Below are 17,025 nucleotides of genomic sequence, written 5' to 3'. Positions count from 1 at the left end.
TTGATGATCTTTAGGGACCGTAGATTTCCTTGGTTCCAGCAAAAAAGTTCCTCATGTCACAGCTGTTGGCAAAGGATTGGAGCTGGACAGCTTTGGCTTGCCTCCATTGATTCTTGATCTCGCAAATCCTTCTTTGGCAGAGTAACTTGACTTCCTCAAATCTGGTGAGTTTCGTGGAACATGAGGGGTTGTTCAGATGTTCAATGAGTGCCGATTACTTGGCATCAATCAGGGTGGAGATTTCAAGACTGAGTTGAACCAGCCTGCACAGGATCACTTTTGGAAACCGATGTTCTGTCTTGCGGATTTGGTGAAGATGCTTGGATTAATCTTGCATTATCTTAACTTCAAAATTTTGATGATGTGATTATTTAGTCTTAGAACAACTTTGCAGGGTAGATGTGGGAAATAAAATCCGGTCAATCTGAACATAAAATGGATAGACTATTTGGGCCAGATATGACCAGTTTAAATGCTAAACGGTTAAGCATTGTGTAGGTTATCATGTATTTTGTTAGCTTGCTGTTGTGAGTTGAAATCCTTCAATGGGCAAAACTTATTTTAGCTTAGCATTCCCAAGAAAAGAAATGTATTTTTATCTCAGCTTCCTAATATTCTGAAATCTTAGATAATCTCCAATGCACCTCACTTAATCATCAAGATGTCTCTCGTAGGCAGGCACCATACTTTATATGCACTTTCTGACAAGTTGTGGTGCACCTGAGCACTATACAATAATTTCATTATATTATATTATATATACAGAGAGATTCTTAGAGAAAGAAAAGGGAAAAGCAGGGCCACCAGGGGTCATTGCTGAGATTTTGAAAGTACTGAACTTTATATCTTGTTAAATTCTAATTATTTGTTTAATCAAAAAGCACTGCAGCCATGCCGGAGCACTGCCTTTAGTTGAACAGATCAACCCCAAAACTTATTCTTTGTAAGCCTAGTACTTATTCTATCAGCCTCTTTTCCCAAACTGCTAAGTTACAGGGATGTAAACACTAACATCAGTTGTCAAGCAATGGTGGCGGGAGCAAACACAGACACACAAATATATACATACATACATATATATATAAAGATATATATATATATATGAATGACAGGCTTCTTGCAGTTTCCGTCTGCCAAATCCACTCATAAAAGATTTAGTCAGCCTGAGGCTATAGTAGAAGACACTTGTCCAAGGCTCCATGTGGTTGGGAACCAAGCTTCTTACCACACAGCCACAATAAATTATATATATATATATATATATATATATATTTAAGTCTTTCCTTGTTTGTTTTGCAAATATATATATATATATATTCCCTAATTCTTCTATCCCTCTACGTCTCTCCTCTCCCTCCACGTAATTTTCTATGGTGTGTAGTACCATGAAACTATTGTAGAAATTACACGACTGATTCGGTGTAATATATTACATAAGAAAAAGAGGAAACAATAAAAATGAGTGGTCTGTATAATGCATTGTAAGATTGTATTGTAAGGACATGGGAGATAACTTGGCCATTTGTCCTAAAGTGCAACATCACATTGCTTTAACCGTTGTGGTTTCGACTTCCAGTGGGAAACGATTTTTTTTCAGGCTAACACTAATACCCTTTGAAAAATTATGATGAACACAAATAAATTAAAAAAGTACTGAAGGCCTATATTTTATTTTTTAAAATAGTAGCCAATCATCTTGCAAATATCATTCCCATATTATGCAAATTTCCAGATATTCATACTTAAACGGGGGTTATAAAAGCAGAAACGCGGGCAAAAAGCAGGAGAAGAGAGGCGGACACAGACAAGTCCTAAAATTAACAGGTTCTACTTAAGGATTTGTTTATGTCTGCCTCTAGGTTAAAGGAAACGTCGATTACGTAGAACAGAGTATTATCCCGACTCTTATACGACGAGGTCATTCTTATATATTATTAACTCAACTATAAACTCGATCTACTACTGGCAGATCGCAATACAGCTGTGGTAAGCGTCTGTGTAATTATGTAAATATCGTGATATGTATAAATGGATCTAGTCTGACAAGATCTGTATAAATAAATGCTAATCAGACATAGTTTGGAGTTGGTTTTTATTAAAGGGACAGCCTGTTTTATCGACTTTGAAAGGATGAAAAGCAAAGTCGATCCCGGCGGCATAAGAACTCAGAACGTAAGTCAAAAGATCATGGCCCATTTAACGAGTCCGCTAGATAGACAGACCCACCCACCCACCCGTCCCTCCATCCATCTATCGATCCTTCTTTCCTTTTTTATGTGGTTTTCCACCTGATGAATACCAACACCTCCCCTCAAAATAAATATAAAATTCTTTACTCCCCGCTTCTTTATTAACGAGGAAACAAAACAGTATTCATCTTATAATTTTACTAAGCATGAAAATTTCTCTGCCTCTTTTCAATCTTCCCCCTCATGAGAGTATCTTGGTCAGCCTATGAACGTTTCCGCCCACCCTCGTTTACACACACACACAGGGTGGCCCGTAAGTCCCTATCCGTCCATATGTTACTGGTATGGTTTACTAGCCCGTCAACGAGGGCCAGTAAACCAGACCTCATATCTAAATATGTTACAACAATTATTTATACCAAAACTCTATGAACTTGGAATCAGAGAGGAAATTTTGGTTTCAACAAGATGGAACTCCGGCTCATTATGCCCTTAGTGTGCGAGATTATCTTAATGACACTTTTCCAGACAACTGGATAGGTTGTGGTTCAGTAACATCCCCGCCGCCCATGAAATGGCCAGCAAGAAGTCCGGACTTAACAGCATGTGAAAACTCTTTGGAGATACATAAAGGATATTTTATCTGAACAACGTTATAATCCCAATGACTAATTGAAGGCAGCTGTTACCGCGGTATTTGGAACAATAACCCCTGCTATGTTGAGAGAAAATCTCTCACAGAACATGGCGTCGCATAATATTATGCAACGAGAATGAATGACAGCACACAGATACACTGGATACATTAGATATATGGATGGGTAGGGAGTGACGGGCCACCCTGTATATGCATGTGTGTGCTTCTTCGTTCCCCTACAGCTTGATAACTAGTGTTGGCTTGTATTCGTTCCCGTAACGTAGCTGTTCACCAAAACGAGACCGATAGCACAAGTACTAGATTAAAAATAAGTATTGGGGTCGACCTGTTCGACTAAACCCTTGAAAGTGATGCCCCATCATGACCACAGTCCAATGACTGTGATGAAAGATTAAACAAAAAACACGGGTACTTTCTGGTTATCGCCCCCCCCCCCATTAAATAATGGGGACAAATGAAATGCCTATTTCGTTACTACCCACAAGGGGCTAAATACAGAGAGGACAAACAAGGATTAAGTCGATTATATCGACCCCAGCGCGTAACTGCTACTTAATTTATCGACCCCGAAAGGATGAAAGGCAAAGTCGACCTCGGCGGAATTTGAACTCAGAACGTAACGGCAGACGAAATACGGCTACGCATTTCGCCCTGCGTGGCTAACGATCCTGCCTTAATAATAATAATACAGACATTATATTGAAAGACTTCAGACAAAAGTTATGCTTCCTCATTGATATGACTGTCCCAATCGATATAAATGTATCTGTCAAGACCTACCAAAAATTAAGCAAATATAAAGATCTTGAAATTGGCAAAATGTGCAACCTCAAGACTAAAATAATACTTGTTGTTATAGGTATCCTAGAAAAGATAGCAAAAGGGGCTGATTGTTACCTAGCTCAGATACCAGGAAACCCTAAAATGGCAGAAATTAAAAATATAGTGCTCATGGGATCTGCCCATATCCTACGTAAAATACTGTCCATGTAATTTCAAATTTTTGAAACAAACTTATAATTTTCTTATGTTTTCTCAAACATTCTCTAGAAAATACTACGTGCAAAACCAAATATATGACACCCCAGGCATAACACCAACATGAACTTCTAACTTTTTGTCTCTTGAAGTCTCTGGGTGAGACTTGGAACCAACTTGTACAAATACAAAGCAAAAGTCAAACATAATAATAATAATCAGGGTTAGGGGTGGGAGAAAAGGGTTTCTGTTATCTTCAGAAATGTAAACAAAGCCAATTACGGTACCTATACCGAAGGATCGCAATCACCACCACCAACGTTGTTGAGAATGATGTCCGTTTGGTGGAAGATGCATGAAATTGATGAGTTTTATGTAACATTGACTTTTGAAAACTAACCATCGCACACATTCTACAATCAGAACCAAGCAAATTGAATGTTTGATAAAGGTTTGAAGCCGAATACTGAGAAAGCTTTTCGTTGTTTTTGTTAAAAATTTTATAGAACTCTTTCTGTTTATATTTCGTTTTTGGATTTGGTTTGCGAGATTCTTTATATGAGTTCGTGTGTTGAAGCATATTCTGTTGTGTCTGGGGAGAGTCATTTTCTTTGCCTTGTAATGTTACACATTCACCGGTAAAATTTCTGTTTATACTTTCTGATGAAGTGATTCGTATTTTTATCAAAATGCAGAAAACAACTTGCGAGTTAAATACCTTGGCCACAAAACGGTGCATGTCTTTTCAACGAGTAAGAGTGTTTACTATTTGGGGGTATTTGGCCTCTATTTCTAGCAGGTCGAACGACCGCAAATCGTTCCCTCGTCGGTTCGCTTAAAGTCGAAGTAATCAAGCGCTTGTGACCCAAGGGAAGTAACTCTCATTGCAACTATTTCCATGGTTACAACTCAAAAAGAGTTGTGTTTGATATAGTTTGGATTTAAGTCAAGGGATTTGCATTGCTTTGAAAAAAAAAAAAAAATGTCTCACAGGTAAGTCTACATAAGTTGGATAATAATTATAGACCAATTAAGTTTATTTATCGAAAATACATGTTGTCAGATGCACATTTATTCTTTTTAAAGTATCGATTGATTACATTTAGTAGAGAAGTTCTCTATAGTTTGCCTGAATAATCGTTAACTTCAATGTCTATGAAATTTTGACAATTTTCTCTTTTTAAACATGCTTCATCAATCATTGAATAAAAGCAGAGTCGTCTAAATCCCACAGTGGGAGTAATGCGTCTTGTGTGTCTATAATAATATCGGGTATTGGTTAATGTTTACATCTTAACCCTCCCCCCGGCCCCTACTCTTTTTTCCGAACCAAAATAAGGGATTTGCAGCATATTAGGAGGTCAGAGTACTTGATTCTACGCTAAAAATCCGAGTTTTTTTTTCCTTAGTGAAAATCGCGCGGGTGTTACTTAGTAATTTTACCAAAAATTTACCCACAAATGCGCCCCACACCCACGAATTTGTTTCTCATAACTTCTAGAAAATGGATATTTTTTAATGAAATTATCTAGAAATACTCTTCAGACGGTGTAGATTCCGTTTATATTGGAATTTGTATCAAAAAGAAAAATTTGTTCAAGAGTGGGGAAAGGAGTTTCGGAAAATACGAATCAGTTTTGTTTCCTCATAACTTTCAGAAAAATGGGTATTTTTTATGAACTTTTCTGCAAATACCTTTCCGACTGTGTAGATAATGATTATATCGGATTTTAGTATGGAAAATATTGTTGGGCTTGCACACATACGTACAGACACACGACAAAGATCGACAAGATGAAACTTGAAATTTCGGAAAAAATTGAAAAGTATTACAGTATGAATGTGTGCGTGCCCAACAATTTTATTTTTCACATTAAATTCCAATATAATGGTAATCTACACCATCTGATAGGTATTTCTAGAAAATTTCATAAAAGAATATCCATTTTTCTGAAAGTTAGGAGTTGACTCTTGTGAATTTACTGGAACTCCTCTCCCAACCTTGGAAAAACTTTTTCACAACAAATTCCTATGTAATCGGAATCTACCCAATCTGAAGTGTATCTGTAGAAAATTTCATTAAAAAAATATTCATTTTTCTGGAAGTTATGCAGAAACAAAGTCAGTGGGGTGGGGTACACGAATGTAGGTATGCTAAATAATGAGCGATGGTTCATGTGTGTGAAGTGATATAATACAAGTGAATAATATATTCAACTTCCCATCAATTTCCTTTAGATATTAAAATAAGTAACAGTAACAGAGTATGAGGTACAAAACCAGCAATTTTGAGAGGTGACCATGAGTCAGTTACATTGACCCCTGTACTAGACTGGTATTTTATTTTATTGGTCTCAAAAGAATAGAAATCAAAGTTGGCCCTAGCAGGATTTGAGAATGAAAAAGTGGGGTATAATACCACAGGACATCTTATCCACTGCTCTACTACTACTACTACTACTACCACCACAACCATGACCACCACCAATAATAATGATTTCATTTATTTGCCATGTTTTCAAATTTTGGCACAAGGCTAGAAAGTTTGCGGGAGGGGGCTAGTCGATTACATCGACCCCAGTGCTCAACTGGTACTTATTTTATCAGCCCTGAGAGGACGAAAAGCAAAGTTGGGCCTCAGCAGAACTTGAACTCAGAATGTAAAAATAGACACTTCATATGACATGCTGACAATTCTGCCAGCTTGCCACCTTAATCATAATAAAAATAATAATAACCCTTCCTACTATAGGGACAAGGCCTGGATTTTTGACTGGCATCTAATTCATCAACCCTGAAAAGATGAGAGGCAAAGTTGACCTCAGCAGAATTTGAACTCAGAAGATAGCGACAGACGAAATATCGCTAAGCTTTTCACGCAGCATGCTAACGATGCTACCAGATCACTGAATGATAATGATAATAATAATAATAATAATAATAATAATCCTTTCCACTATAGGCCCAATGCCTGGAATTTTGGGAGTAAGGGGCTACTTGATTACATCTACACCAGTGCTTGACTGGCACTTATTTTATCAACCCTTAAGGATGAAAGGAAATGTTGACCTCAGCAGAATTTGAACTCAGAATGTAATGAGTCAGAAGAAATGCTGCTAAGCTGTTTGTTCAATATGCCAATGATTCTGCTAGATCACTGGTTTTGTGATGCTGCTGTTGTTGCTGTTAAGCAACAAGGCGGGTAAGGGGGGGGATTAGGTGATGGTCTAGGGCTTAGGAGTAGGAGACTCCAGACCTTGGAAAAAAAACAAAACAAAAAAACTTTGGTCGTCTTGTTGTAGTCGAGGGCTCTTTGTTGATGCCCAACACCACTAGGAGGTGGCCCTCGAAGTTGCTGGAAATGGAGATCTCCAGATCCAAATTCTTGAACGGCTGCTGCTGCTGCTGCTGCTGATAGTATGGAATTGCCACTTTACCAAAGACTCAATTTGGGTTTTGCTTGTGCCACATTCTAAGGAATATGTAGAAGCTATTATGAGTGAAAAATATCAGTTACTTTGCTGTGTGAACCAGAAAAAATTGTGTGTGCAACAGATTGACTGAAAATTAAGTGTATTAATAATATAGCTTTTCAGTAGTTTACTACCCATCTACAATCCAGGCAACCATTGAGTCTATAAGAAGCTGTATTAGTTTGAATTGCAAGAGAGAGAGAGAGAGAGAGAGAAAGAGAGAGAGAGAGGAGAGAGAGAGCAAGAGAGGTGAGAGAGAGAGAGATTCTCATACAGAAACTATCATTCAGTTTCTCAGCATTTCATGTATGAATCACCACCATCATCATCATTTTCATTTTACATCCACTTTTTGTACTGACATGGGTTGGATATGTCACCATAGTCTGAGTTAGTTTTTGTTTTGGGTCACTACTGTCCTTCAAGGTCTGACCAGACGACCGTGCTCTTTCTTCTGTTTTCATTTCACATGATTTCTACAGTTGGATGCCATTTCTATCAGCAACAAATTTACTGTCCTGGGTACATATTTTATGTGAGGCCCCTCCCAAACCCTACTAAAGGATTTTTCTGAACTTTGCTAAATGGTTCTACAGAACTCTTTTATATGTTAAAATATATTTCAGCTTACAAGTAGTAAGGGTTTTGTTTCTGTTTGTTTCCTTTTTGATATGTTTTTGTTTGAGTTTATGTTTGTACATAGCTACAACATCTTAGATTTATAGATTAACTGAAAATGAACATTGGAACCTGACACACCTATGCAGCTTGCCAATTCCATGTCAAACTGTCCAACCCATGCCAGCATAGAAAGCAGACATTAAATTATGAAGATGATTAAATGTCTTATGGGTATTTATAATGTATAAAATTAAGAATTGGACTGAGTTTGTAGGGTTGATTTGCCTTAAGTTTAGCTCTACTTCAAGGCACTGATCATACAGATTGAATGACATTTCCTGTATATTTGCAGTTGCTATAACAAATTATGGACGGAGACTCAGGGGAATATCAAAGATATGCTCTTTTATGAAATGCCACTGGAACTACCTAAACCAGAGAAAGTAAGTATTGTCTTCTTTATATATCTATTATAAAAAACGTGAAATTCTGTCTGTGTGTATCTCAGTCTGCATTTGCTCTACATAGAGATATTATACCTTTTTGGAATCAGGAGGATCCCAGGATTGAAAATTTGCCCTTCATTCGGTTCTTGAACATCCAGTGTTCTGATATGATTTAAAAACATTTGGGTTGCTATTTCTAGCAGGTAAAGCTTGGCTGATTCACACCATCTTGCTTGGTGTTTGTCAGATGACATCAGAAATCAAGAGGGAGATAAATGATATTCACTTTGTTAATTTTATGTCATGATAAGAACTTGGGCCACAGGCCCAGTTAACCCTTTTCAGGAGATAGCTTAAAAGTCTGCATGGACTGAAGCTTTTAAGCTAATATATATATATATATATAGCTAATCCAAACATGAAAACGCAAAGAGAAAACACAACACGAGGATGTGGAACAAGTATAGCATTATTGGACGCTCAGGAAAGAAGGTAAGAAGAAGGGTTTAACGTTTCGAGCAGAGCTCTTTGTCAGAAACATAGGAAAAGGAAAGATCCAAAGAAGGGAAGATGGAGTAAAAAAAATCGACAACAGTACACATGCGGTCACATATATATATGTATATATTTATATATATATATGTATATTTATATATATATATATGTATATATATATAAAATCCACAATTTTATCAAAGCAAACCTTCACTTATGCTTATTCTTTTTTTATTTTACTGGTTTCAGTTACTGAACTGTGGTTATGCTGGAGCCCAGAATAACCTTGGAGAATCATTGTTGTCGTCATTGCTGCCGTTTAACATCTGCTTTCCATGCTGGCATGGGTTAGATAGTTTGATTGGAGCTGGTAAGGCCAAGGGCTGCACTAGGGCTCCATTGTCTGTTATGGCATGGCTGTTCTGGTTGGATGCCCTTCCTAATGCCAACCACTTCACAGAGTGTACTGGGTGATTTTATGTAGCACCAGTGCTTTTAACGTGGCACCAGCACTTCCTAGAAATGCTACATGAATCTGAAAATTTTTGCAATACCTCTGCAACCAATAAGGTTATGGAATATATCAATATGTGTTTTATATTTGCACAACCTTTAATTATTTTAACTTTTCAAATCGTAAAGCTTTTTTTCATTTTTACTATTTTATTTATTTATCCTGTATTTACTCATAATATGTGAAAGTGTGTGGCTTAGTGGTTAAGGTATTCAGCTCATGATTGTAAGGTTGTGAGTTCGATTCTTTGTGACATATTGTATCCTTGAGCAAGACTCTTTATTTCACATTGCTCCAGTCCACTCAACTGGGAAAAATGAGTTGTAGCTGTAATCGAAAGGGCCAACCATTTCAATTTCTGTGTCACACTGAATCTCCCAGAGAACTATATTATGGGTATGTGTATCTGTGGAATTCTCAACCACTTGCATGATACTTTTAAGAGCTGGCTGTTCTGTTGATTGGGTCAACTGGAACACTCATTACCTATAACATTTATTTTGTATACTAAATTTTGAGAATTTGTAAAATTTTCATTCTTGAGAAAAATGGATTGCAGTCCTTGAGGTTAGTATACTCATATCACACACACACACACACACACACACACACACACACACATGCATGCATACATGCACACACACACACACACACACATGCATACATGCACACACACACACACACATGCATGCATACATGCACACACACACACACACATGCATGCATACATGCACACACACACACACACACATGCATGCATACATGCACACACACACACACACATGCATACATGCACACACACACACACACATGCATGCATACATGCACACACACACATGCATGCATACATGCACACACACACACACACACACACACACACACTCATACACGCAGCTAATAGTGTTTTGAACAGACAGAGAGATTTCAATTTCATTATAATATGTACAAATTATATATATTTTGGTATTGAACAGTCGTCGTCAGTTCTGTTTGGGCGCCAAACCTTTGGCAGAATGCCAGTTGGTCAAATGAAGCTTTGGCAAACTGACCACTCTCTCTCTACTGTGATACAAATTGTCTTAAAATTTAAGACTCAACACAAAGGGTAAAGTGTTTGGTGTGGGAGACTTAATTGCTTAATTATGTAAGATGTTGGTGTATAATGATGACTTTTAGTATGGTGGAGTATTTATAAGTAGCTGGGACTCTGCAGAGCTGATGATAATGATCCACCTGTAGATCTGCCTAGAGATGGTCACTTCATACACATGTAAACACATGCATACACATATACACACATGTTCATATTTATATATGTTTCCACCTGTTAGGTGCCTTTTAAGTTATAACTAACTGCATTGAATACTTATTTTGTAGGACCGAAAGATAGCTTTTCAACAACTGGCCACCATGTATGTGAAATATATCAAGATATATAAAAATCTAGAACTATGCTATGATCAAATTGTTCAGCCTCAGAAACGGCAATTGTTAAGACAGGTTCTTGATGCTACCATTGGAAGAATTTTGGAACTCAAAAATGAAATGGTGAACTTGGAATTTTCCGAGTTCCACTATTTTGATGACATTCTTGCTGATTATAAATTAACACCAGTAAGTAAATTAAAAAGATTAAAAAAATTCTCTTGTTTTACATATAATTTTCTCTACTACCAGAATTGAGATGGTATTTGTTTTAATACGAGTGTGTGTTTCAAGGCCACAAGCTGGCAGAGTCATTAGCATGCTAACCTAAATGCTTTCCAGCATTTCATCTATGTTTACGTTCTGAGTTAAAATTCTGCTGAGATCAACTTTGCCTTTCATCCTTTTGAGGTTGATAAAATAAGTTTCAGTTAAAAACACTGGGGTCAATATAATCAACTTAACCCTCCCCCAAACTTACTGGCTTGTGCCAAAATTTGAAACCAATATGATTCACTGTTTATATGTCATAGGATTCTGCACAGTTTCCACTTACAAAGTATTGGTCAAACTGATGTTATAGTAGAAGACATTTGACAAGGAAGATTTGAACTCAGTATTGGAAAGACTGAAGTAAACCCTACAAGGCATTAAGTCTAGTATTTTCCTGTTAATGCTACTCATCTAGCTTGATGTTATTTCAATGGTCTTTCGCTCTTACTTTAGCGTTTACTCATTTCTAAAATGTTTTCTTTTACTATCAGTTATTGCACAGTTCATTCAGATTTTATTCCCCTTGTCCTCTCTTACTATATTGCAACTGTTGTGTTTTTGTTTCAGCATGACATTGAACTGCCAATTCCCAAGTACTTTCTCTTGGAACGGAAGAGAATATTAAAGGATCGAGAAGGTTTGTTGGATTCAATTTTGACAAAACTGGGCATCAAAGTTTTGGACAAAGTAAGTTGCTTCATAGATTTCTTGCATGCATTTTTAAAATTTAAGATACCATATTTGACTTATAATGTACTCTTCTTTCTTAGTAAAACTTCCTAGAAAACAAACTTATGCCTTATAAACATGGGTTAGGGTTTAGTTAACTGGAAAATGGTGGTTCAAGAAAGGACCTCCCAACATTGAGGTTTGTCTTATAAGCTTGTGATCCTTGTAAGATGTCAAATAGTTTTATTTACAAGGTGGTTTTGATATATATGTTTTCACCAATATGGGATCTGTCTTGCATGAAAAATTCTTCAAACGATTTGCATCGCTTGAAGAATTTTTTTTTGTTGAATGTATCTACCCCATTACTTATGTTTTTTCTTTTAAGCCTGGTACTTATTCTATCAGTCTCTTTTACTGAACTGCTATGTTACAGGAATGTAAACATACCAAAACTGGTTGTCAAATGGTGGTGGACACACACACACACACACACACACACACACACACAATGGGCTTCTTTCAGTTTCTATCAAATCCATTCATAAGGCTTTGGTCAGCTCGAGGCTATAGTAGAAGACACATGCCCAAGGTACCATACAGTGGAACTGAAACCAGAACCATGTGATTGGGAAGCAAGTTTCTTACCACACAGCCAGGCCTAGTGTAATTATGTAGACATGCACTACTGTATAAATTTGTTATATAGAAGCCTATGGTACACTTTAGAGCTATAGTGCAGTATTAGGTGATGTAGTATAGCACTATTGGGTAATATACAGGAATGTGGTCCAGTATAGTGTAGAGTAGAATAACTGAGTGAAGTATCATCTAATGCTATATTGTGCAATTAAGCTTAATTGTGCAATTAAGCTATCTGTGGCTTTATATAGCTATGGTGTGGCCTCACCTGGAATTTGCATCACTGGTCTGGAACCCCTATCTTGCCCAGGATATTAATTGTCTGGAAACCGTTCAGTGACGTGCAACCAAGAGAATACCCTCCATCAGGCATTTGCCATATTCTGAACGCCTTTCTTCCCTGGGCATGGATACATTGAAACTCCGATGTCTGGCAGCTGACTTGGCAGACACCCATAAAATCATTAACCATCGTACAAACAATAACTCTGAGCACTTTTTCAAACTCCATCTGTCTAACACCTGTGGACATGTTTACAAAGTCAGAAAACAGCACAGCTCCCATGACTTTTGGAAACATTTTTTCACTCTAAGAGTTGCTGGAGCATGGAGCAAACTGCTGGCGTCAGTTGTTAGAGTTGTTGGAGCACTGCATCCTTCAAAACTTCCATGCTTCTTGAGATTTGCCAACACTACACCTGATTTGCTCCCCTCTATACACATGCAAGCATGTATCTGACTCATACACTGTTCACTTTCAGACATTTGTACATTACTGCATATGCTTTATACGCACTTTTGACAAGTTGTGGTGCACCTGAGCACTGTATACAATAATTTCATTATTATTATTATTATAATGCTGCGCAGTACCAGGATTGGTACCAATATTTTCACAATTTAAGTGTATGAAAATTTATGTCCAAGGTAACAGAGGTTCTACTAAGGTGTAAGTCAGTGAGCTGGCTGGCTCATTAGTATGTCAGGCAAAATACTTGGCAGCATTTCATCCATCCTTAGGTTCATGGTTCAAATCCTGATGAGGTTGACTTTATCTTTTATCCTTTTGAGGGTTAATAAAATAAGTATCTATTGAGTAATGGGGTTGACATTATCGATTTATTCCTTCCCCTCAGCTTACTGGCCTTGTGCCAAAATTTGAAATCAGAATTACTACTGATTTGCAAGTATGGCTGTGTGGTTAAATAATTCAATTGGCAACCATATGGTTTTTGGTTCAGTCCTACTCTGTGACATCTTGGGCAAATGTCTTTTTAATTGTAGTCCAATAGGTTGTGAGTGGAATTTACAAATGGAAATTTCATGGAAGCCCCATCATGTCTTGTGTGTGTATATGTGAGTGAATGTGTGTGTGTGTGTGTATGTGTGTGTGTGTGCATGTGTGTGTGAATATGTGTGTGTAAGCGTTTGTGGTCAAATGTCAGCATTCCACAGCTTTACTTGTCACCATCTGAGCAAAACCATGACATTCCTAGTTAAGATTATAACTTGTTGCTCTACACTTTCAAAGACAAGTGGACTGAAAAGTCCCTTACTTGAAAAACAAGGGTTGGAGGCAGATACATGATCTGAATATAAAATGTGCCTCGTAGAAGTTTACATCCAACCTATGCAAGAATGGAAAATCATTATTCCTACCATCATCATCATAATCGTTGTCGTCACCACCACTACCACCACCACCACCACCACCACCACCACCACCACCATCATCATCAGTTAACATCCATTTACCATGCTGGTATAGGTTGGACACTTTGACAGGAGCTGGTAAGGTCAGGGGTCACACCAGGCCCCATTATTTGTTCTGCCATGGTTTCTATGGCTGGATACCTATCCTGTTGGCAACCACTTTATAGAGTGTACTGGGTGCTTTTTACATGGCACCAGCATGAGTGCTCTTTATGAGGCACCAGCATGAGTGGTTTTTATGTGGCACCAGCATGAGTGGTTTTTATGTGACACCAGCATGAGTGCTTTTTATGTGGCACCAGCATGAGTGGTTTTTATGTGGCACCAGCATGAGTGCTTTTTATGTGGCACCAGCATGAATGCTTTTTATGTGGTACCAGCATGAGTGCTTTTTATATGGCACCAGCATGAGTGCTTTTTATATGATCTTTATCATAGATTTTTTTGTCCCATTCTTTAGAACTGATTGCTTTCAATAGAGCATAGGTAGTATATATTAACAATGACAAATTACTGATATTGTTGGTGATGTTTTTTTTTTGTTGTCTTTCAAAACAGAAAGACATGATTCAGTTGACCTTTGAAGAGGCTGTGCATATCATCCAGATGAATGAAAGAGCAAGACAAGGGAGACTAAGAGCAAAGTTCATGAAAGAAATAAGGCTACAAGAAGAACGAGAGAAAAGGGCTGAAATTAGAGGAGTACCAGCAATGAGCCGACTTTTAGCTGCGCTATTGATACAAAAGGTGACTTTTTTTTCTGGTTAATGCATTTCTTTATATATGTATGTGTTGCATTTAGGTGCATATGCACGTGTATTCTGGAAACGCAAGTATTTGTGTGTGTGTGTGTGTCTGTCTATGTGTAAGTATGTGTGTGTGTGCATATATATGTATATATATACATATATATATATGACAAGAAATAATTTTTGCCTCTTTTTATAGAGACAAAAGGGTTTATATGACTACAAAAAAGAAGTGCTCAAATGAAATTGAGATAGAGATAAAAAACATTGATTAGAGAACAAACATCAAATTCAAGTCAACAACTTTATATAACATTAATTTCCATACTTTTGATAATATATAAACATTACTATGGCTCTGCACAGATCCCAGATCAAAATTTCCCAAAGCAGAAAAGTAGCATTCAGTGAACATATCGACATTTGCGCCAATAACAAACAACCAAGCTTCAGAATTTTCCCCCTCTATCAATTCAGAGACGATACAACCTGTAGTCTGTGTATTAGTAAAGAGCCATTCTTTGTCACAAAATACCAACCTCTTTTGAATATATCCACAACAAATGACACTGTCACCAGGGCCTTAGAATGACACCCACGCAAATATTAAAAATAATATATTCAAAACAGTCACCCCAAGAATTAATTAAGAATGATTTCAATCACTACTATCATCCACAGCGAGTCACTTTTAGGTCACTTGACCATTTATGTGGATTGCATTAACATCCTGCTACTGTCATGTCACTCCCACCTTCTTCTTCTTCTTTTTTTTCTTTTTCTCTCCTCCCCCCCTCCCCTCTCTACTACTACTGCTGCTTAAACAATCAAAGTCAAGAATTCATATCAAACTAACTGCTCCTAACCTCCTACAACCCACAAGAATAAAAAAGAGAGACAGAGACAGGCAGAAATAAGGAAAAATATCCCTTGCATTTGAAAACTATGGAAATATATTTTTTTAAAAAACATTTCATTTAATTTTTCCACAATTTAATTGTTCTTCATACTTTACTCTAAGTTGAAAAAGTCGCAATGACTGAAACCGGTACTAAAATGTTCTTCATGATAAAATTATTTTAGCATTTTCTATCTTGTCTTATTTTCCTTATATGTATATGTATATATATATATATATAAAAGTAAATAAATGGTACAACAAGGCACCGATATTTACTGGAAAGTAGCAATCATAATAAATACGACGCTATTGTATAGCTTCACTGCGTATATACTAGCAAAGACGCGTGTATGCAACAAACATTAAAAAAATTTGTTTTACCTCTAGGAAGAACATCTGAAAATGGAAAACCTAGAATCAGATAATGCAGGACCGGTTTCAGACTCTTCAAATACGTTTGACAACGTAGATTTGATTTGTCTTCATCAGCTGCATATACCTAGACAATATTTCAAATGTTGCCACATCTATGCCAGTACACTCGTCTGAATGCCAAAACGTTAACAGAACGAGAACAGTGAAGAAGTTTCAATGAAAATAATAATGCAATACGAAAGTATTGCTTTCCAGTAAAAGATAGCCCATAAGGGTAAAATTATACATATAAAAGTAAATAAATGGTACAACAAGGCACCAATATTTACTGGAAAATAGCAATCGTAATAAATACGAAGCTATTGTATAGCTTCACTGCGTATATACTAGCAAAGACGCGTGTGCAACAAACATGAAAGATATATATGTCAGTCCTAAGGCGGTGAGCTGGCAGAAACGTTAGCACGCCGGGCGACCTGCGTAGCCGTATTTCGTCTGTCGTTACGTTCCGAGTTCAAATTCCGCCGAGGTCGACTTTGCCTTTCATCCTTTCGGGGTCGATAAATTAAGTACCAGTTACGCACTGGGGTCGATGTAATCGACTTAATCCCTTTGTCTGTCCTTGTTTGTCCCCTCTGTGTTTAGCCCCTTGTGGGTAGTAAAGAAATATATATGTCAGTCCCTCTGGCCCCTGTGCCAGTGGAATGTAAAAAAGCACCCACTACACTCTCGGAGTGGTTGGCGTTAGGAAGGGCATCTAGCTGTAGAAAGATTGCCAGATCAGACTGGAGCCTGGTGCAGCCTCCTGGCTTCCTGACCCCAGTTGAACTGTCCACTCTATGCCAGCATTGAAAATGGATGTTTCTTTACCAGTAAGGTAGCATCAGTAGTGCTTCTTTTTGGC

At 37.3% G+C, this 17,025-nt stretch overlaps 1 protein-coding gene across 2 annotated transcripts in view; it reads left to right on the top strand.

Moving 5' to 3' along the window:
* Positions 1-4,731: 4,731 nt before the first annotated feature.
* LOC115209679 (dynein regulatory complex protein 11-like) overlaps positions 4,732-17,025 on the top strand; it is a 47,136-nt gene continuing 34,842 nt past the window's right edge. Inside the window, exons 1-5 of one of the 2 annotated variants that reach the window (XM_029778155.2) lie at positions 4,732-4,818; positions 8,272-8,362; positions 10,752-10,988; positions 11,640-11,759; positions 14,655-14,843. In XM_029778155.2, the coding sequence (XP_029634015.1) occupies positions 4,808-4,818; positions 8,272-8,362; positions 10,752-10,988; positions 11,640-11,759; positions 14,655-14,843 (648 nt within the window). In that variant the 5' untranslated portion in view covers positions 4,732-4,807. Of the gene's footprint in view, positions 4,819-8,271; positions 8,363-10,751; positions 10,989-11,639; positions 11,764-14,654; positions 14,844-17,025 lie in introns of those variants that run through there. The other variant, XM_036501398.1, reaches the window with a different exon arrangement.

Source organism: Octopus sinensis, linkage group LG3, assembly GCF_006345805.1.
Source record: "Octopus sinensis linkage group LG3, ASM634580v1, whole genome shotgun sequence".
NCBI lineage: Eukaryota > Metazoa > Mollusca > Cephalopoda > Octopoda > Octopodidae > Octopus > Octopus sinensis.
Note: the sequence above shows the minus strand (reverse complement) of the source record. Positions and strands in the feature narration are given on the sequence as shown.